Source organism: Schistocerca nitens, chromosome 12 (assembly GCF_023898315.1).
Source record: "Schistocerca nitens isolate TAMUIC-IGC-003100 chromosome 12, iqSchNite1.1, whole genome shotgun sequence".
Taxonomy (NCBI): Eukaryota; Metazoa; Arthropoda; class Insecta; order Orthoptera; family Acrididae; genus Schistocerca; species Schistocerca nitens.
The window spans coordinates 110,646,287-110,664,321 of NC_064625.1; the positions used below are offsets into that span (position 1 = coordinate 110,646,287).

At 41.8% G+C, this 18,035-nt stretch overlaps 1 protein-coding gene and 1 non-coding gene across 2 annotated transcripts in view; both read left to right on the top strand.

Annotated features, from left to right (window-relative positions):
* The window catches only part of LOC126214938 (uncharacterized), a 204,651-nt gene that overhangs the window by 141,336 nt on the left and 45,280 nt on the right, over nucleotides 1-18,035 (top strand). The window contains exons 26-30 of the mRNA XM_049941576.1: nucleotides 4,740-4,931; nucleotides 6,735-7,076; nucleotides 8,239-8,400; nucleotides 12,001-12,237; nucleotides 16,592-16,817. Of these exons, the coding sequence (XP_049797533.1) occupies nucleotides 4,740-4,931; nucleotides 6,735-7,076; nucleotides 8,239-8,400; nucleotides 12,001-12,237; nucleotides 16,592-16,817 (1,159 nt within the window). The remainder of the gene's footprint in view (nucleotides 1-4,739; nucleotides 4,932-6,734; nucleotides 7,077-8,238; nucleotides 8,401-12,000; nucleotides 12,238-16,591; nucleotides 16,818-18,035) is intronic.
* On the top strand, nucleotides 7,922-7,993 carry Trnat-agu (transfer RNA threonine (anticodon AGU)). The gene has a single exon. It is a non-coding gene; the product is annotated as a tRNA-Thr (tRNA).

Genomic DNA, 18,035 nt, shown 5'->3' on the forward strand with positions numbered 1-18,035 from the left:
GTTCATGACCATCATAGCACGTATTTAAAGCAAACCTGATTTGCATCCTCATGGTGACACTACCAGTACCAGTTGTATGGGACTGGTGCAAAATCTGAATAGATGTCATCCTTCAGATGTAGAAACAAGCCCTCAACTTACGTTTATCTTGCACAACTCCTTCTTGGTACTGAGACTTTTTTTCCATCACTGCATTTTTGAGTGCAATTAACAGGATTGGGAACTTTCAATTTGGGATGTTCAAATAGTGACACAACTTTATGGGGAAATGATTAAGCTATAAAATTTGTTGGAAGTGGCCTCCATTATGGAGTTCACATAATTGAATACACTGTTGCATGTCCTTAAACACATGTTGTTATGTTTCTAGATGAATTCTAGCAATAAGTCATTCTGTTTCATTCTGCAGTTCGAGGATAACATGAGGGTGAGCTTTTTAAGCAGCGTTGATAAGGTACTCCCACAAGTAAAAGTCAGGTGCATATAAATTAGCAGACTTAGGAGGCAACAGTTACTTGCAACCACTCACCCATAAAGACACTGATCTAAAAGAAATCCGATAAATTTTGGGTATGTGAAAAATCACACAAATCTAAGGGCTGTCAATCCGACTAAATGCCTAGGAATTACAATTACAAGCAACTTAAATTCGAAAGGCTGCATAGATAATATTGTGGGGAAGGCGAAACAAAGACTGCGCTTTGTTGGCAGAACACTTAGAAGATGCGACAAACCCACTAAAGAGACAGCCTACATTACGCTTGTCCATCGTCTGCTGAAGTATTGCTGCGCGGTGTGGGATCCTTACCAGGTGGGATTGACGGAGAACATCAAAAAAGTGCAAAGAAGGGCAGCTGATTTAGTTTTATAGCACAATAGGGGTGACAGTGTCCTGATATGATATGCCAGTTGGGGTGGCAGTCAGTGAAACAAAGGCGGTTTTCTTTGCGGCGAGATCTATTTACGAAATTTCAATCACCAACTTTCTCTTCCGAATGCGAAAATATTTTGTTGACTCCCACCTACATAGGGAGAAATGATCATCATAATAAAATAGCAGAAATCAGAGCTCGAACGGAAAGATTTAGGTGTTCCTTTTTCCCACGCACCATTAAAGATTGGAATGGAGGAGAAGTAGTATGAAAATAGCTCGGTGGACCCTCTGCCAGGCACTTAAGTGTGAATTGCAGAGTAACCATGTAGATGTAGATGTAGGAAAGTCACTCTGTTCTTGGTTCCATGGGCCATAGCATTGTCCCCTTGAAACCATACTTTTACCTTATTCAGGTATAGTGTTTACAAACAGTTGCACCTTTTGTGCATAGGACTCAGTGTTCGGTACACTATGAAACAATACGATGAAGATTAGCAAACAAGACATTGCACACCAAACACTCACTCATTGTGCCTGCAGAAAGGACTTTCAGAGCTTATGTTAATTTTCTGTAGCTCAAATGTGTGAAATTTGTGTATTTACATATCCACCAATGTGGAATCATGCCTAGTAGGACCAAAGCCAACAACTGTAGCATTCCTGCCCACCTGTTGTTACAATCACATCCAGGAGGATGACGATTCAAATCTGCATCTGGCCAACCAAAATTTGGTTTTCTGTGATTTCCTTAAGATGCTCCAAGAAAACACCAGTATGGTTCCTTTGACGGCTCATTTCCTTCCCCACCCATGACATCATCCGAGCTCGTGCTCCATCTCTAATGACCCTGATGTCGATGGGATGTTAAATCCAATCTTCGTTCCTACCTTTCATGTTGTTACAAATGACTTGAATCACTGACGGACAGCTACACATTTTTCATTGTATTCCACTACCAATTCGTGAATAGCATGAATTCTATAAGGATGTGTCTTTAAACACTTGCACAATTCTGTGAGGGCACTACCAATGGAGTGACCAGGCAGATTCAGTATGCATTTCACCATCTTCTTGGGACTCAGAGAATATGCACCTTGCATTTCTGTCAACTTATCTCATGTTATTGGCTCAGCCTCTTATTGCAAGACATGTTTGCTAAGGAAGAGTCTCAGTATTCGTCACACATCTGATGTAACAGGTGATAATTAACACTCTTTTGTGTAATGTGGAATCAATTTCTTCCTCAACAAAATAAGGATCATACTTGCAACAAAAAGTAAACATTTTTCTATAAGTTGCATCCCTTTTTGAATAAGGGTCTGAAAAAGGGGCCTCATTGCTGTTTGCTCCACATCTGAAATGGGATGCCATCTGTCACAGTAACATATTCCAGGTGGACTAAAGAGGTTGTGCAATCAAGGGGTGTATGCTAAATTCATTGTACAAGGGTCATTCAAACATTAAAGAGACAAATTGGTCTGGGAAAAAAACTGTTTGTAGGGCAAGTTTGGGACTTTTATGGCTTTAAGTTGGCATCACTGGGATGAGCCCTGATCAGCTGATATATCAACATTGTTTTGTTTATAAGCACAAAAATATGTTACAAGATGGCGAGTCAGCTTGAAACGTCCACATTAGTTGAAGAACGTTCTGTTATTCGTTTTTTACTTGCTGAAGGTGAGGAACCAGTGAATATATACTGTAGAATGTCGTTAAGTTTATGGTGAAGGTTGTATGAATTGTGCAAATTTTTTACACTTGGGTAGAGCCGTTCAAAAATGGTCACGACTCAGTGACTGACAAACACTGTTCTGGCCAAACAGTTGCATTTCCAACTCCCTCACTTGAAAGTTGAATTGATGACAATATTATGTGACTGTGGAAATAATAGTTGATGACGTTCAAGTTATTACTGGTACAGTTCATAACATTATCTGTAACAAGCTGAAGTACCGCAAAACATGTGCGAGATGGGTCCCAAAGGAGTTGATGCGACTACACAAGGAAAAAAGGTTGAGAGTGTGCACAGAGCTAAAGGAACATTATGAAAGAGAAGGTGAGCACTTCCTCAACAAAATTTTAACTTGTGATGAAACTTGAGTTTAATATCATGAACCAAAATTTAAAAAATAAAACAAGATCAAAACATATCAAGATCTGGAGTGCAATAAGTTGCTGAAAGTGCTTATCACGGGCTACAATCTGGACTACTTCACAGAGATATGTAGTGATATCTTGGATTCTGCGTAAATGTTTTCAGTATAGAAAGGCATTATCATCTCAGTGAAAATTAATAATTGTAAAAGAGAAGATGCAACATCAGAATTAAAATCATCCAAAAATACTTCCGTAATTACCATAATATGATCAAATTGCCCTTCCCACTACATCTCTCCTTCCAACCCCCCCACCCTTCTGTCTCCCTCTCCCTCTCCCTCTACCCCTCCCCTTATAATAATGGAGGCAAGACATAAAAGAAATCAACACCCCTTCATATGATTCATTGACTCAGAAAGAGCATTTGACAAAGTAAAATGGTGCAAGATATTTGAAATCCTCAGACAAGTAGGTATAAGCAATAGGGGAAGACAGGTAATATACAGTATGCACAAGATCGAGGAGCAAGAAATAAGAATGAAAGACCAAGAATGAAGAGCTTGGGTTAGAGAAAGTGTAAGATAAGAATGTTAGTTTTGCCCCTACACTTCAGCCCTTTATGCAAAGAAGCAATGGCAATTATGGCGCTGTTTGTAAACTTGGAATGGATGCTACAATAAAGTAGACACCTAAATTTGAAGAAGAGATTTATGAGAATGTAAATTAGAAGTACAGTATTCTATAGAAGTGAATTGTTGTCTGTTGGAAAAACAGAACAGGAGAGAATCAAAGTATTTGAGATGTGGTGATATAGGAGAAAATTGAAAATTATGTGGAATGACGAGGAAGAAAGCCCAGAGATGTTCCACAGAATTGGCAGGGAAAGGAATGATGGGAAAAAGAATCAACAAGAAGAAGGGACAAGATGACAAATATGGGTTAAGACATCATCAGAGAATAACTTGCATGCCACTAGAGGGAGCTGTACATGACAAAACTTATGAAGGAAGACAAAGACTGAACTATATCTGACAAAGAATTGAAGATCAGCAGAGATGCTGGGTCGCAGAGAGGCACAATAAAAAATTGTCTAAGAAAGCTATTTGCCGAATAGGCGTTCATAAGAATAGACAACACACATGCATGCGCACGCGCGCGCGCACACACACACACACACACACACACACACACACACACACACACACACACAAATGCAACTCACGTATGTTGTCTATTCTGACAAAGGCCTGATTGGTCAAAAACTTTGCTCATCTGCAACTCAGCATCTTTGTTACGTGATGAGAAGAAACTATCCTCTTGATTATACTGTCATTATTGGTAGTCTGGGGTGAAGAGGTTGGGACAGGAAAGGGAGTCATGGAGCCCCACACCAAAGCAGTCAGAAGACTGATGACTTAAAAGTAAAAAAATTGACCCCTGAATGGTACACACCAACTTAAACTACTGCCGTTGAATTTTTGCCATACAGTTACTTCCTTGGGGTGTAACACTGCAATATGTGCAATATGTTAGTGTAATATTTGTTCCTTGTTACAGTGTAAGCTATGCCCACCACCCAAAGTATATTTTGATCGGTACTCCCCTTTCATCATTCTTCCAATCAGACCTGTATACTTGGTGTGCCTCTCCTCTGAGCTCACACAGCTGGGTACTGTGCCATCAGACACGTAACTGACAGACGGTAAGTGTGTGCTCACCGATGGGACGATAGAGCGTGTGTTACATCTGGAGCTTTCCTCCTGCACAGGTGAAGACGCCTCCACCATCTGCGGCTGTGGCAACACCGCCCACGACGCTGGACCGCACGTGGACGACAATGGCGGTGGACCTGGAGGGGTCGCAGACGCACCTCCCGGACCGACGCCGGCCTGCCGCGACACCTGCCGTCATCCCCTCCTCCACAGACTCCTCAGTCACAACGAGCACCAGCAAAGTTGCTGTGAGTCATCCACGCCACTACTTACTGTAGAGTCCCAAAGTGGACAGTTTGGTGGATGTATTGGTCATGGTATGATGTTAGTGGTGATGTATTTTTCATCATGTAAACAAGGTATTCACATTCAGTTGCCACCAACCAATACAGCTAACTGAGATGAATACAATTGCCAGCCTGATTATAAAATGCTCATTGAAAGATCATCAAGACCCTTCAGACGCTATTTTTTTTCTCTTCCTCTCTCTCTCTCTCTCTCTCTCTCTCTCTCTCTCTCTCTCTCTCTCTCTCTCTCTCTCTCTCCCCTAGGATTTGCAAGCTACAAGGATACTGACAGTGTGTAAGGCTGACAGTAAAACTAGTGTGGTTATTAGCCAACATGGAAACATGGAGTAGAAAATTTGATCTCTTCAGTTCTATTAAGCTTGCAGCACAGAGATAACTGTCAACACTGGACCACAGTAACAACACACATTGCCACGAGAACACATTAAAAAAGGAAAAGAATAACTACTAAAAAGGAAATGCCAATCTAATTCAAATGAGAGCCCCTTCAATTAATCTGTAGCAACAACTTAATATGTTTATTACTGAATCCAATTCCTGACTCTGTACCTTCACTCACATTGTTGTGTAAGGCTTATCTAAGTCTCAGTAGCACACCTAGTAACTTCTAGCCTCTAGTCTCAGTAAAAGAAAACTTTGTGTTCTTCAGTCTTCTTCTGACAAAATACCTTCACCCCACTCATGAACTAATTACAGTGTGCTCCCTTTGGCAGTTTATTTTAAGCTGTGTTGTCTGTGTCAGTCATCTTTTTGGCTGCTCCACATAGAATTGCCAGCCTATTCCTTCTTCTTGCTTAAGCACTGCCTCTATAATCTGTTGCTCATACTCCGTATTCCCCATATGCATCCCAACCTAACACCGACTGCCAGGGTCCCCAACATAGTCCTGTACCCTGACAGCCAATTTCTATTTTCTTAGTCTTTTAAATGGCTATCTTGTAAACAATAATAACAACAAACTCAGCTACATGACTTCCTTCTATCCTGGAGCTGTGGTAGGTCTTCCAGATGACTCTCTTGATTCACCTAACATCCAGAACCATAAATATTTCTTTTCAAAAGAAAAGTAATACTTTTCAGCACCGCTAATAGCCTAATTTGAGTCCCCAGTCACTACAGCTCCATAACTACTCCCAGTACTACAGAAGCATTGTAATGAACATTATTGTGTCTGTTAACTTTTCTGTGTCTGGAGTTCCCTATTCTATTGTACTTGAATGCTTAGGTAAATGTACTTTCCGGCCTCTCCAAATTACTGAACAATATGCTGGTCATTCTTTTTCACTGGGGATCATTACCTTGGAGATGTTCTTCAACTCGTGGGTGAGACACAGTGCCATCGATACCAGATTCCCTCAACAGACTTCAACCATTCCATTACATTTACTGAGTTCATACACACCACTCAGTCATGGGCTTACTAAATGAACTGTCATACAGTGGCAGGTATTTTACAAAAGAACACAATTCTACAGCCAGCAAACATTTATGTCAACATAAAAAACTGTTATGCAAACACATCAACAATTACCCAAGTAATAAGTGTAGCAAGTGTGTCCAGTGATGGGCACGCAGTGGAACACCATCGAACTCCCACTATAGCTCTCTCACTTGTAGCTGATGTGGTGTCACTGTGTAGCCTAGTGCCAATCTCTTGCTCCTCACCCCCCTCCCCACCACTTTTTCATCTGAAGGATCTAGACTAGTGTCACCAGCATACCAATGCAGGCTGTCTTATTGCAGTCTGTGGTGGTGACATCGGGCTCCAAGACGGTGTTGTTCGTCAAGCCGACAGCTGCCCGGCTGCCGACGACACCGCAGACGACTAAAGCAACTCCGACACCGCGACCCGTGCCGAGACCGAGACCCAGACCCAGACCCAGACCTACAACTGGGACTGGAGGGCTGTTTGACGACTTCGATGACATCGCCGATGAGGATGACGAGGAGGAAGTGGAGACGGGCGAGACCGGTGGGTCACGTGGCAAAGTGGACCTGGGCGTGGCCAGCTCCAACCAGGAGAAGGTCGTGCTCGGCTCATCACCCGCGTCTACCCTCTTTGTCACCCACACGCACACACTCACGGTAAGAATCTGTAGCTACAAGTTTGGGGTTGTAGTGCTTAGCTTCCTGCCACCAGATGCATCTCAAGTTCAGAGCCCTTGGCCAGTGTACACCACAAAAAGTAGGATCATTTTTCTACATACTAACTATGGTACTGCGTAGTAAGCATCTTCATACTCTCTTCGTACCATTATCCAGTCACTCCAGTAATGAAAATTGGAAAATGTATAATTTGAAAACCATTTATTTCCTGGGGTGTAAAAGAGGAGGCAGCCATTAGGTGTGAGATCAGTGCTCTAAGGTCGGTGTGCAAAATACTCTCCCCCACTGATCCAAATTATCCAGGCATAGGTGTACATTGTAGTATCTCCAGGCAGTTTTGGATCTGAGTGTTCCACTGCTCACTCTGTAAAGTGTTAAGAGATACACAATGTGTCTCAGTGCTGTTAGGATTGTCCAGTATGAAAGATAAAAGGCATGGATTATGTTCACAAAATCACTGTATTTATTCAAAACAGTATTCCCCTGAATAAATATACAGGTGAAATCATTATAAAAGTGTTTTGAAAAAGTCACTGTAGTCCATTTTTGGAACTGCATTTAGTACTGCAGTACAGTTTTCTCGGATGTACTTTTTGCGTCATAACAGTGTCCGTTCATTGCCAACTGCAATTTGGTGAACAACCAGAATTTGGCTGGGACCAAATCCAGTGAATATGGCAGGTGTTCCAGGACTGTGATCTGTCTGCTGGCCAATACTGATGATTTAAGAAGGGGAAAATCAAGATGGGCTGAGGCGTGAATTGAATTTCCCATTAGGGAGGGAGTCAGACTAGGGTAATCTATGCAGCTGTGTTCGCCACAGTGCCAGGGTGGTGTAATGTATAGCACATCTGCCTAGTAAGCAGGACACCTGGGTTCAAGTCCCAGCCTTGGCACAAATTTTAATTCATTTCTTCAGCTTCTATCCTTTAGAAAAATTGTTACAATGTGCTTTAAAAATAGTATCTCCAGTTATGCCTCTCAGCCACTAGAATAACATAGGAATGCAAACAAAACTTAAGGTTCTCTAGCGTCTGGCCCCAGATGTTTGGGACACCCTTTGCTTGTAAATGATAGAGACAACAGAGCCAGGAAGAAGTAATGAGGCTGAGGCTGACAGTGATTCGATGATGCTCCGCAGGTGACAACTACGGAGACACAGGTGGTGAGCACGGCAGGACGGCCGCCAGTGACGCGCACCGTCGTGCTCACCAAGACGCAGACGTCGACTGTCGTGGACACGGTCACCGAGACCCAGACGCTGCTCCGGCCGACCAGCGTCTTCGCCACCGTCACCACCACGGTAAGGGACTCCACCACCTTCGCCGACCCTTTGCTAATTGTTCCTTCGCGTTCACTGTGTCTTTCTCAGGGGTCTCGGTTCTGAACTTAATAGCCAATCAGTTGGTTCGTGTACAAACAGGAGTAATGTATAGAGATGTGGACTTTGCAGGTCTTCAGTGTACAGTGGGCTGTAATACACAACATTTGTCGATGCAGCTATACAGGTCAGGCTCGAAATGTAATAAGCTCACCGTGCAAAATATTAGTCAGTCTCCTTTAAAGAGTGTGCTGGTTGTTTTGGAGTGCTATAAATAGTACAGAACTGTTAGCAGGTGGCCTTCTGACATTCTACCAGTGATGTAAGTCAAGGCAGTGAAGTGGGTTGTATGAGATGTGATCAAAAAGTAATGGGAATTTCTGGTTTAATTAAAGAATCTTTATTTATTTATTAGCATCAACTTTGTCCACTTCAAAGTAATCCCCCTCAGATGTAATACATTTGTCCCCATGTTATGCCTAGTTAGGGTGTTCAGCTCCTTCAGCAATTCCGTTTCATCCCATCAGTGGTGGCAAAATGACATCCTTTCACGGTTCTCTTCAGCCTCGGGAATAGAAAGAAGTCACAGTGGCCATGTCCATTGAATACGGTGGCTGAGGTAACATAACTATTTTTTTTGCCAAAAAAAATCATGAAGAAGCATTGAGATGTAAGCCACAGCATTATCGTGATGCAGTGGTTTTGTCACAATTCTGGACATTTTCTTTGGACTGCTTCATGCAAATGGTGCATAACTCCCAGGTAGTATTGCTTATTGACCATATGACTGAGAGGCAGAAACTCATGATGCACTGCCCATTATGATCAAAGACAACAGTAAGAAGAACCGTCATGTATGTTGGAACTTGTCAATTTTTGTTTTGGTCTTGGCTCTTCAGGCAGTTTCCATTGGGATGATTGGGCCTTTGTTTCAACATCACACCCATATACTCATGTTTTCTCATCTGTTATAACCTTCTTCAGAAGTTCTGGATCATTGTCAACTTCATTCAGCCATTACTGAGCAATGTCTATTAGCAAGTTGTTTTTGGTCGAAATTCAACAAATTTGGAACAAACTTTGCTGCTACACATTTCCCGCCCAAAACACCTGAAAAAATTGCTTGGCATGAGCCACAGCATATGGTGACATCATCAGCAACCTCCCTAAAGCATTTTCTTTACTTGTTTTACACAGATGTCAGTAACTGCTGTACTTGGCTCTCCAAAGTGGTCACTGTTTTCAATGTCTTCTGGACATTTTTACCACTCGTAAACTCTAATGTTACTTATAGTAGGTTCCCCAAAAGCCACAGTCAACATGCTGAATGTGATGCTGCACTTTATTCCACTTTTCAGGAAATATTTATGCAAATTCTTTGCTGCATTCAGAATCAAAAACTTGCTGAGCACTTCAAAACACATATAACCTTTTTGGCTGTCAACAATAAAGTAAATATTTAAAGCAGCAGAAAGTGCAAACATATGTCAGGAACATGTGTATCAACAAGATGAAAAGAAAATTTGAAAGTCACATGTGTTACATTGAATCATTGCACTAATATGGTCAACATAGAGATACGACAAAAAGGAGATATTGTGTTTGGATGTGCCCATTATGTGAATTAACTTACCTGATTTGTTGGTGCCTGAATGTGGACTGTATAATGTGTCCGTAAGGAATGGTGTATCGCTCACAGCCATGTAATACAGAGTTAGTTCAGTGGTCATGAAGAGACCCTAACTTACAGGGTCTGCAGATGAGCGTCATATCTCATCAATGACAGTCAGTTTCAAAACCAGTTGGAATTGCTGCTGCCAGTGAATGCAGCTTCATCTCAACCAGCTTACAAGTGAACATTGCAGGGGACTACATTAGATGATTTGGAGGCAGGTACTTTGGCATCTCATCATGTCCAGATGCCTTTCCATTGTAATCTCCCCCATTACTCATTAATTAATGCAACAATATGATTGTGATCATATTTACCTAATGTGCTTGATTTTGGATGAGGCTATTGCCTCCAAAGAAAATCTGACTGGTCTGTGGAGGGAAATGTACAAGTCATTCTAAATAGTAACCTATTCTGCTCCGCAGTTTCTATTTATTTGAATTTTGTTTGGTTCTTAAAAAATGCCATCACTCACATGAAAAAAAAAAGAATGGTACCGTATGACTCAAAGAGTCCATGACAAAAGTAATGGAAATAATACAGAAATTAATCAATACAGTTACCAGCCCAATTGGGCACTGTTTGTCCAATATCTGATCGATAATATGGACAGCAAAGAATACCTAACAGTTTGGCTCTAAGTGTGGCAACAGAAAGTTGACATGTTTCTCACAACACAAGGTGAATTGCAAAAGCAATTGTCTTATCTCAGTAATACTCAGATATGTTAATTTGGGAAAGATATTTATACTGTAGTTACTATTAACATTTACTGGCTTAAATAAGCAGCTATTGGCTTCCAACAGATTTACGATGCCAAAATACAAACCATGCCAGTACACAATAGCATTATTACAATAGAAACAGATATGAAATGTGTGAACTTAATTTATTTTTCTCTTTGATTTGAGATTAGTAGAATGACTTTAATTTCAGTTACTTTATTTTACTTTGTCTGCAATCAATTTACAAGACTGACTTTCCCTCTAAATATTATTGAAGAACACTTAACTTATTGAGGCTTTGGTGTTAATTAATTTCAGTTATTTTAGCAAACAAACAAAACTGATGGTGATAGGCTTTTAATACTTTTCTTTCCTCTATTTAAACAACACTCTGGTATCCAGTAACTGGAAAGGAATGGGATGCTAAGTAGGTGACAATGACTGAGGATAATTATAAGATCAGGTACCTGCAGTTTTGTGGGCACACCTCGATTCCCAATGACCAAATTTGGTTCTATCTGCCATATTTCCTCTTCTACAATCAATGGTTCTATACTGTTTTCTAGTGAACCAAATACAAGTGTATGAAATGTTGGACCACCTTTGTGACTGAACTCAAGAGCTGCTATCAGATAAAACCAGTACGTCATTCGTAACAGAGAAAAATCTTCAGTCATTAAAGTTGCTTCAGGTGTACTGCAAGAGAGTGATAGCGTAATATTTTTCACAATACTTACATATAACCCAGTGTACAAAGTCAGAAGCTGACAGTCTCACGGAGCTTCCGACTTTATCCACTGGGTTATATGTAAGTACTGTGAAAAGTAATTACCCTATGACACTCTCTTGCAGTGCACCTGAAGCGACTTTTATGACATGATTTCTCCCTGTTAAGAATGACATACTGGTCCTATTTGACAGCAGCTCTTCAGTCCAGTCACAAAGATGGTCCTATATTCTGTACACTCGTATTTGATTCATTAGGAAACAGTACAGAACTATTGACTATAAAAGGGGATATATGGCAGCTAGAACCAAATCTACAAATTTTGTATTAGGGCACTTATACAGCCAGCTAAAGGTGGTATTGTGAAAACCAGGTTCAAGAGCCCCACGCAAGCATAGTGTATGAGAGAAGAGTGTGTGTGAGATCAAAGCTTACGGAGTGGCCGTGTGTTTACCCAGGTGAGTGCTACGCAGCCCTTCCCAGTGGGAGTGTCCAGCACCAGTGCCGTCTCCACGGTGACGACACCAGTGACCACCGCGGGCTCACCGCCCCCACCACTGGCGGGGGCCGGGGACAGGCCCGGGGATCGCACGGAGGGCACGGGAGACACCTTCTTCGTGGTGGTGACCGATCCGCACCACAAGCTGCCTCCTCCCAGTGGAGCCCCACTGCCACCTGGCATCATTGAGTATGAGGTAAGGCTGCCTGCTGTGTAGACACTGTATTAAGGCACTTTCCATTCCACAATGTTAAGCATAAGTATAACATAAATTGACGAGCCAAAATTTTATGAGCAACTGCTTTACAACCAGTTGGTCTATCTATGAAATGCAATACAGCAGCGATTCTGGGCAGCAGATAAGTTCTCTGTAGTCTTCTTGAGGTATATGTCTATGCACAGGTCACGTAATTCTTGTAAATTACAGTGTAACCCCGCTTTTATGTTCCCGGAATTAACGTTTTCCCACCGTTTACGACATTTTTTATCGGTCCCGTCAAATTTCCTATGCCCACAATGTTAATTTGCACCTGATTTTGTGTCAACATATTTATAATTTTCCCGCAATTTATGCATTACAAAAAAATGTTTGTGGATAAAATATGATGCTGGCATGATGTTGGCCGCCCAGTAGTATTTACAAATATTAAGTGGTTAAGTTTCTTTGACACCAGGGCACTCTACTCAGCTGATTTTAACCGATAAACGAGTAAAAGTTGTAACAATTCGTGCCGTATCTCCTGCCACTGCCAAGCTCTATGGTGTGGTGGCTGATGGGAGTAACTAGGTTTGTTCGAAACTTCGAATGAAGATGTCGTGACCAATCACAATTGTTTCCAAACCGTCTCTACTGTGCAAATGCAGCTTCGTAATTGTTGTGATCATCGTGACAGCTTTGTCGAACCATATTTAGCATGTTTTGGCGTATGACCACATTGAGCGCTAGTTGACACCTTCATTTGCTTTGCGTTGCTCAAAACTCAAATGTTTTTGTGTGTGTGTGTTTTTCTACATAACCGATGAGGGACAGTACCTGGTAACCTCAAAAAGACGACTACAGTGCAAGAGACACAGAGTAACACATATTCAAACACCATACAAAATACATATTTACACTTGACAATGAGAAAAAATGCTCGAAACATGTCATGGTAAGCATGAAAACATACGTAACTAGTGCAGTATTTCATTATTTAAATAATGAATGACATCTGCAGGCTTTCAAAAACATCGATTATGACATGAAATTGAGTCAAACGTTCGTACTTACCAGACAGTTATCAGTTCCAATTACATCAGCAATTTTTATTAGGTAATAAACCTTTGTTAGACAGAAAAAAGTCCCTGAGAAGTCTGTTGATGCCTGTTACGTACATATATCGTACATAAAGTGCAAGAGGGTATCCTATATGCAACTTTTACGGCTTAAAGCATTATTTCCCACATTTTCCCGCGGTTTACACCAATTTTTTTTTAAGTCCCTTGTAAAGTGTAAAAGTGGGGTTTCACTGTACACGATACTGGGTTGTGGACACAGAGCTAGTGCCTGACAGCATCCCCTGATGTGTTCCATTGGGTTCAGATTGGGCAGTTTTGGTGGTGCAGACGTCAGTACCAAATTTGCCTTCAGGGAAGGTATCAAACGTAAAGGGATGCAGGTGTTCCACAATAGTGATCATACAGGCCACATCTGTCACAGTGCCTTTGATTACCACCATGGATCTCGTGGAAGCCTACGTAAATGTCCCCCACCAGTCTGCATCTGTGGCACAGTGCACATTTCGAGCAGCTGTTAGCTGGATGACAGCGTACCTGGACATCACTGTTGATCTGGTTTAACGAGAATCTCGATTCACTTGGCAAAGCTACACATTTCCACTGGTCTGTGGCTCAGTTTCTATGATCCCTTGCCCACTAGTGTTGTAAGTGACAATGTCACTAGTTCGACAGTGGAATACGTAGGGGTCATCTGCTGCATAGCAGCATGTTCAACAATGTGCACAGAATGGTGTGCAATGAAACACTTGCACTCTATCATCAGATCTGCAGATCGTCCCCATTCTGTGTTGCAGAGTGGGCAAGCCTGTGACCTCCTCATTCTGTGATGGAGGGAGGATGTTAGACACCTTAGTGCCTACTGGTGGTTTCACCATCCTTCGACCACTTCCCGTAGATATTCATGACAGTAGCACACCGACAGCTGACCAGCTCTGCCCTTCAGAGATGCTCTTTTTCCAGGCGCTGAGCCATAACAATTTGCCCTTTGTCAAAATCACTTCTGTCAGTATATTTCACATTTTTGGCTCATATCATTACTGCAATGATTCTGCATTCGTCTTTGGCTTTACTCCATTACTTGGCTGCAATGCCAAGGGGCAGCATTCACTCTCACGGTGGGCAGTGCTTATCACGTTTTGGCTCATCACTATTAAGTCCCTCAAAATGACAAGAGAAAAAGCATTGTTAGCAGTAAGTCTTACATCCTGTCCCAAAAGGAGAATGCAGCACATAAATGATTCATGTGGCACATAAAAATAGATACTCACTGTAGTGGTATAGTATGTCCCATTGCAACAGAAATGTCACACAAACGAATTTGGGTTTCTTGAAGTGAGTGATCCACAACAAAAATAACTTAAAGAGTTCCACAAACTTGAAAGTTCATACGTTTGACCAAATTAAATTCTGGAGTGTAACATAAAGTTTCCCAGTTATTTGAACAAGTTAAGTTCTGAAATAGCAAGCAAAAGTTAAAGTCTGGAGTCTCAGGCAGATGTTAAAGTACAGAAACTTGTAACAGAATCGCCACCCTCGGAATTTCTCTGGTTCGTACTTTGCTGATGAAGTCCTGAGGACAGAACTGTATGAATTTTCTAAATTTGTAGAAATACTACCAGTACTATGTCTGGCACTGTCAGAGTGGTGAAGAAGTAGTGAAGTAGAGTATACCGAGGCATCCCAGCACGGCACCATTAAGTGGACTACGTCTGGTCCCTGGGCAACCTGCAGAGGGGAGAGGCATCCCATTGTAGTGAGTGATGTCATGGCAAGAGTCATTCAAAGGTTGCTTGTTGCACCGGAAGTGACTTCTGGAGCTGGAGTGTGAGGCTAAATAACAGCCCCGTGGTGTGATAACCCACATGTGATTAGCTCCAGTCAATTTCTGGTCTGCGCATGCCAATCATAGCTGGGCGTGTGTCTCAGTGTGCTGTCGGTCTGACTGTGCAGCTCACCTGTTTGAGTTACTGCAGTTTCTGGTCTGTTGGTGCACGGGCCACAGTACTGCCACTGATGTGTAGGTAGCTGTTGGTCCCTGCTGTTCATGTCGCCACAGCGTAGTGATTCCCAATGTGGCAGTAATTACTCCTGAGGAGTAGAAATAAAAGGGGCTCTGTTGCAATTAATCAACATATAAATTATTTTAAAATAGTAATTTATATGTATAACATATAAATTATTTTAAAATAACAATTTATATGTATAACAACTGGAAGTTGAAACAGAAGTGATTTATTTCACTTCTTTGCACAACAGCAAAATATGGTAAGAGCGAGCGTCCAAAGATAATCAGGGCCTTGACATTGTAAAAGATATGTATGACCAGCCAGAAGATCTACCAAAGAAGTCATGCTAGAGTCCAAGCACTACCAAAAAAAGTGTCAGAAACAATTACATATAGAATGCTGATTGATAGCCAAGTAGCTTCATGATGTCTGGGGTTCCTCCCATCTCATGGCTCCTTACACCCTCTCACAGTGGTCAGTGAAGCCTTTGGTTGTGATGATTGTAGGCTGTCACCCTGACTGAGATTAAGCACTATCATCACACTGTCAGTAGACTCCAATATTTGATAGGTCACCATCATCACAATCAGCTTTTTGACACCCCATACTGGCCGAAGACCTTGTCTAAACTACAATGTGCATTGCAGTCTGCAGCTAAATGCATTCACGCTAGTCTTCCACATTTTCTAGCGTCATTTACTCAGCTTCCAGTAGGTTCTTGGAAACCTGCCAAGAAATTCCTGTGACCATCTACTTTTTTTTCAATCATAACTATGTCTTCCATTCCAGTCTTTACCTGATGCATTAGTTTTCCCATTTCTCTTAATAATTTCCAACATGTATCTCTCCACAGGTTGCAACACAACCCTTAATTTTCAAATTTTCTTTTGTTAAAGACCATGTCTCTCTGCCACAAATCGAAATCCTTCATTTTAAAAACTTTTTTACTTACTATGTGCACTCAGTGCAACTTTCATTTCTCTGTATATTTCTTTTGCTGTCCATCCATTGGCAGCAGACATCACTAGGCGCACATTATAAATGCTGATAGTGACTATTTCTAGCAAATTAAGAAATACTTTCAGATAGAGAAATTCAATCCAAAGCACAATTTCTCAGACTCTGCAAAGGCTACACTGTAATATCAGACTTCGACAGGATGGAAACTGCCTATCATACCAACTTCTGACCTACTGTTTGGTGACTTTCAAGCTGACTTGTGATCACCTTGGGTGATGTACAACTCCAATGTGTGGATACGGACAGGTGGACAAGGAGGACGAGCAGGGCTCGCGGCAGGATGCAGACGGTGCGAGCGGCAACGTGCTGCTAACGGCTGGTGTGGGCGGTGGCAGCACTTCGACGTCCTCGTCTTGCCGGCCCGAGTGCAGTGCGGCACGCAACGAGGTGTGCCAGAGGGCTGCAGATGGCCGCCCACGCTGCCTCTGCCGGCCCGGGTTCGCCAGGATCTTCCCGGACCGACCCTGCAAGCGTGAGTACCACTGACTAGAGATGGCTAGCACCGAGAGCTTTGAGGAGGACTATGTGAGATCCAACTGTGTTTATTTCAAATTACATTAGTATGAGCTCCCACTAATAATTCAGAATCCCAAATGCACAGCTCCTGTGGAATATCTTATCCCGAGGTCATTAGGTGCCCAGACTCGGCGGACCACTTGTCAATTTTTTGTTTGACACAGTCTTAACTTTACAAAACTTTGAGCAATGTTTGTTGATTATTGAATGGTAAAAAAAAACATAAGTGAAATGCACCAAAATATGTCATTGCATTATCGTTGCCACACTAACACTTGGCAAGAACAGTGCAGTGCCGTCTTGAAAAACATGCACACCTTAACTGTCAGAGCTCCTGCTTGCTACACCCCATTGATATTCTCCCAAGACTCTTGACAACTGTCCCCCTTCAGCTGATGCAACTCTTTTTATTTTGGTGGTTTGTGATATCATTTTAATGACATCAGACAAGCCCTATATTAGAATTATGTCATGTCTTACAAATAAAATCAAGTTTCGTATACTTTTAAGTTATGGTAATGACCAGATGACATTTGGAGTCCCTCAGATTTCAGGCCTGCTTGCGTGCAAGTTGTTCATAATTTATGAATTGAGCCAAGTTAAAATGGGGCTGACAGAGCTAGAAACATACAAAAACAAACACCAATACAAAAATTCCGAATTAAAAATTAAACTGAATGTTATTGTGATGCAAAATACTAACACGAATTCTTTACAGACGAATGGAAAAACTGGTAGAAGCCGACCTCGGGGAAGATCAGTTTGGATTCCATAGAAATATTGGAACATGTGAGGCAATACTGACCTTACGGCTTATCTTAGAAGAGAGATTAAGAAAAGGCAAACCTACGTTTCTAGCATTTGTAGACTTAGAGAAAGCTTTTGACAATGTTGACTGGAATACTCTCTTTCAAATTCTGAAGGTGGCAGGGGTAAAATACAGGGAGCGAAAGGCTATTTACAATTTGTACACAAACCAGATGGCAGTTATAAGAGTCGAGGGACATGAAAGGGAAGCAGTGGTTGGGAAGGGAGTGAGACAGGGTTGTAGCCTCTCCCCAATGTTATTCAATCTGTGTAGTGAGCAAGCAGTAAAGGAAACAAAAGAAAAGTTCGGAGTAGGTATTAAAATCCATGGAGAAGAAATAAAAACTTTGAGGTTCGCCGATGACAT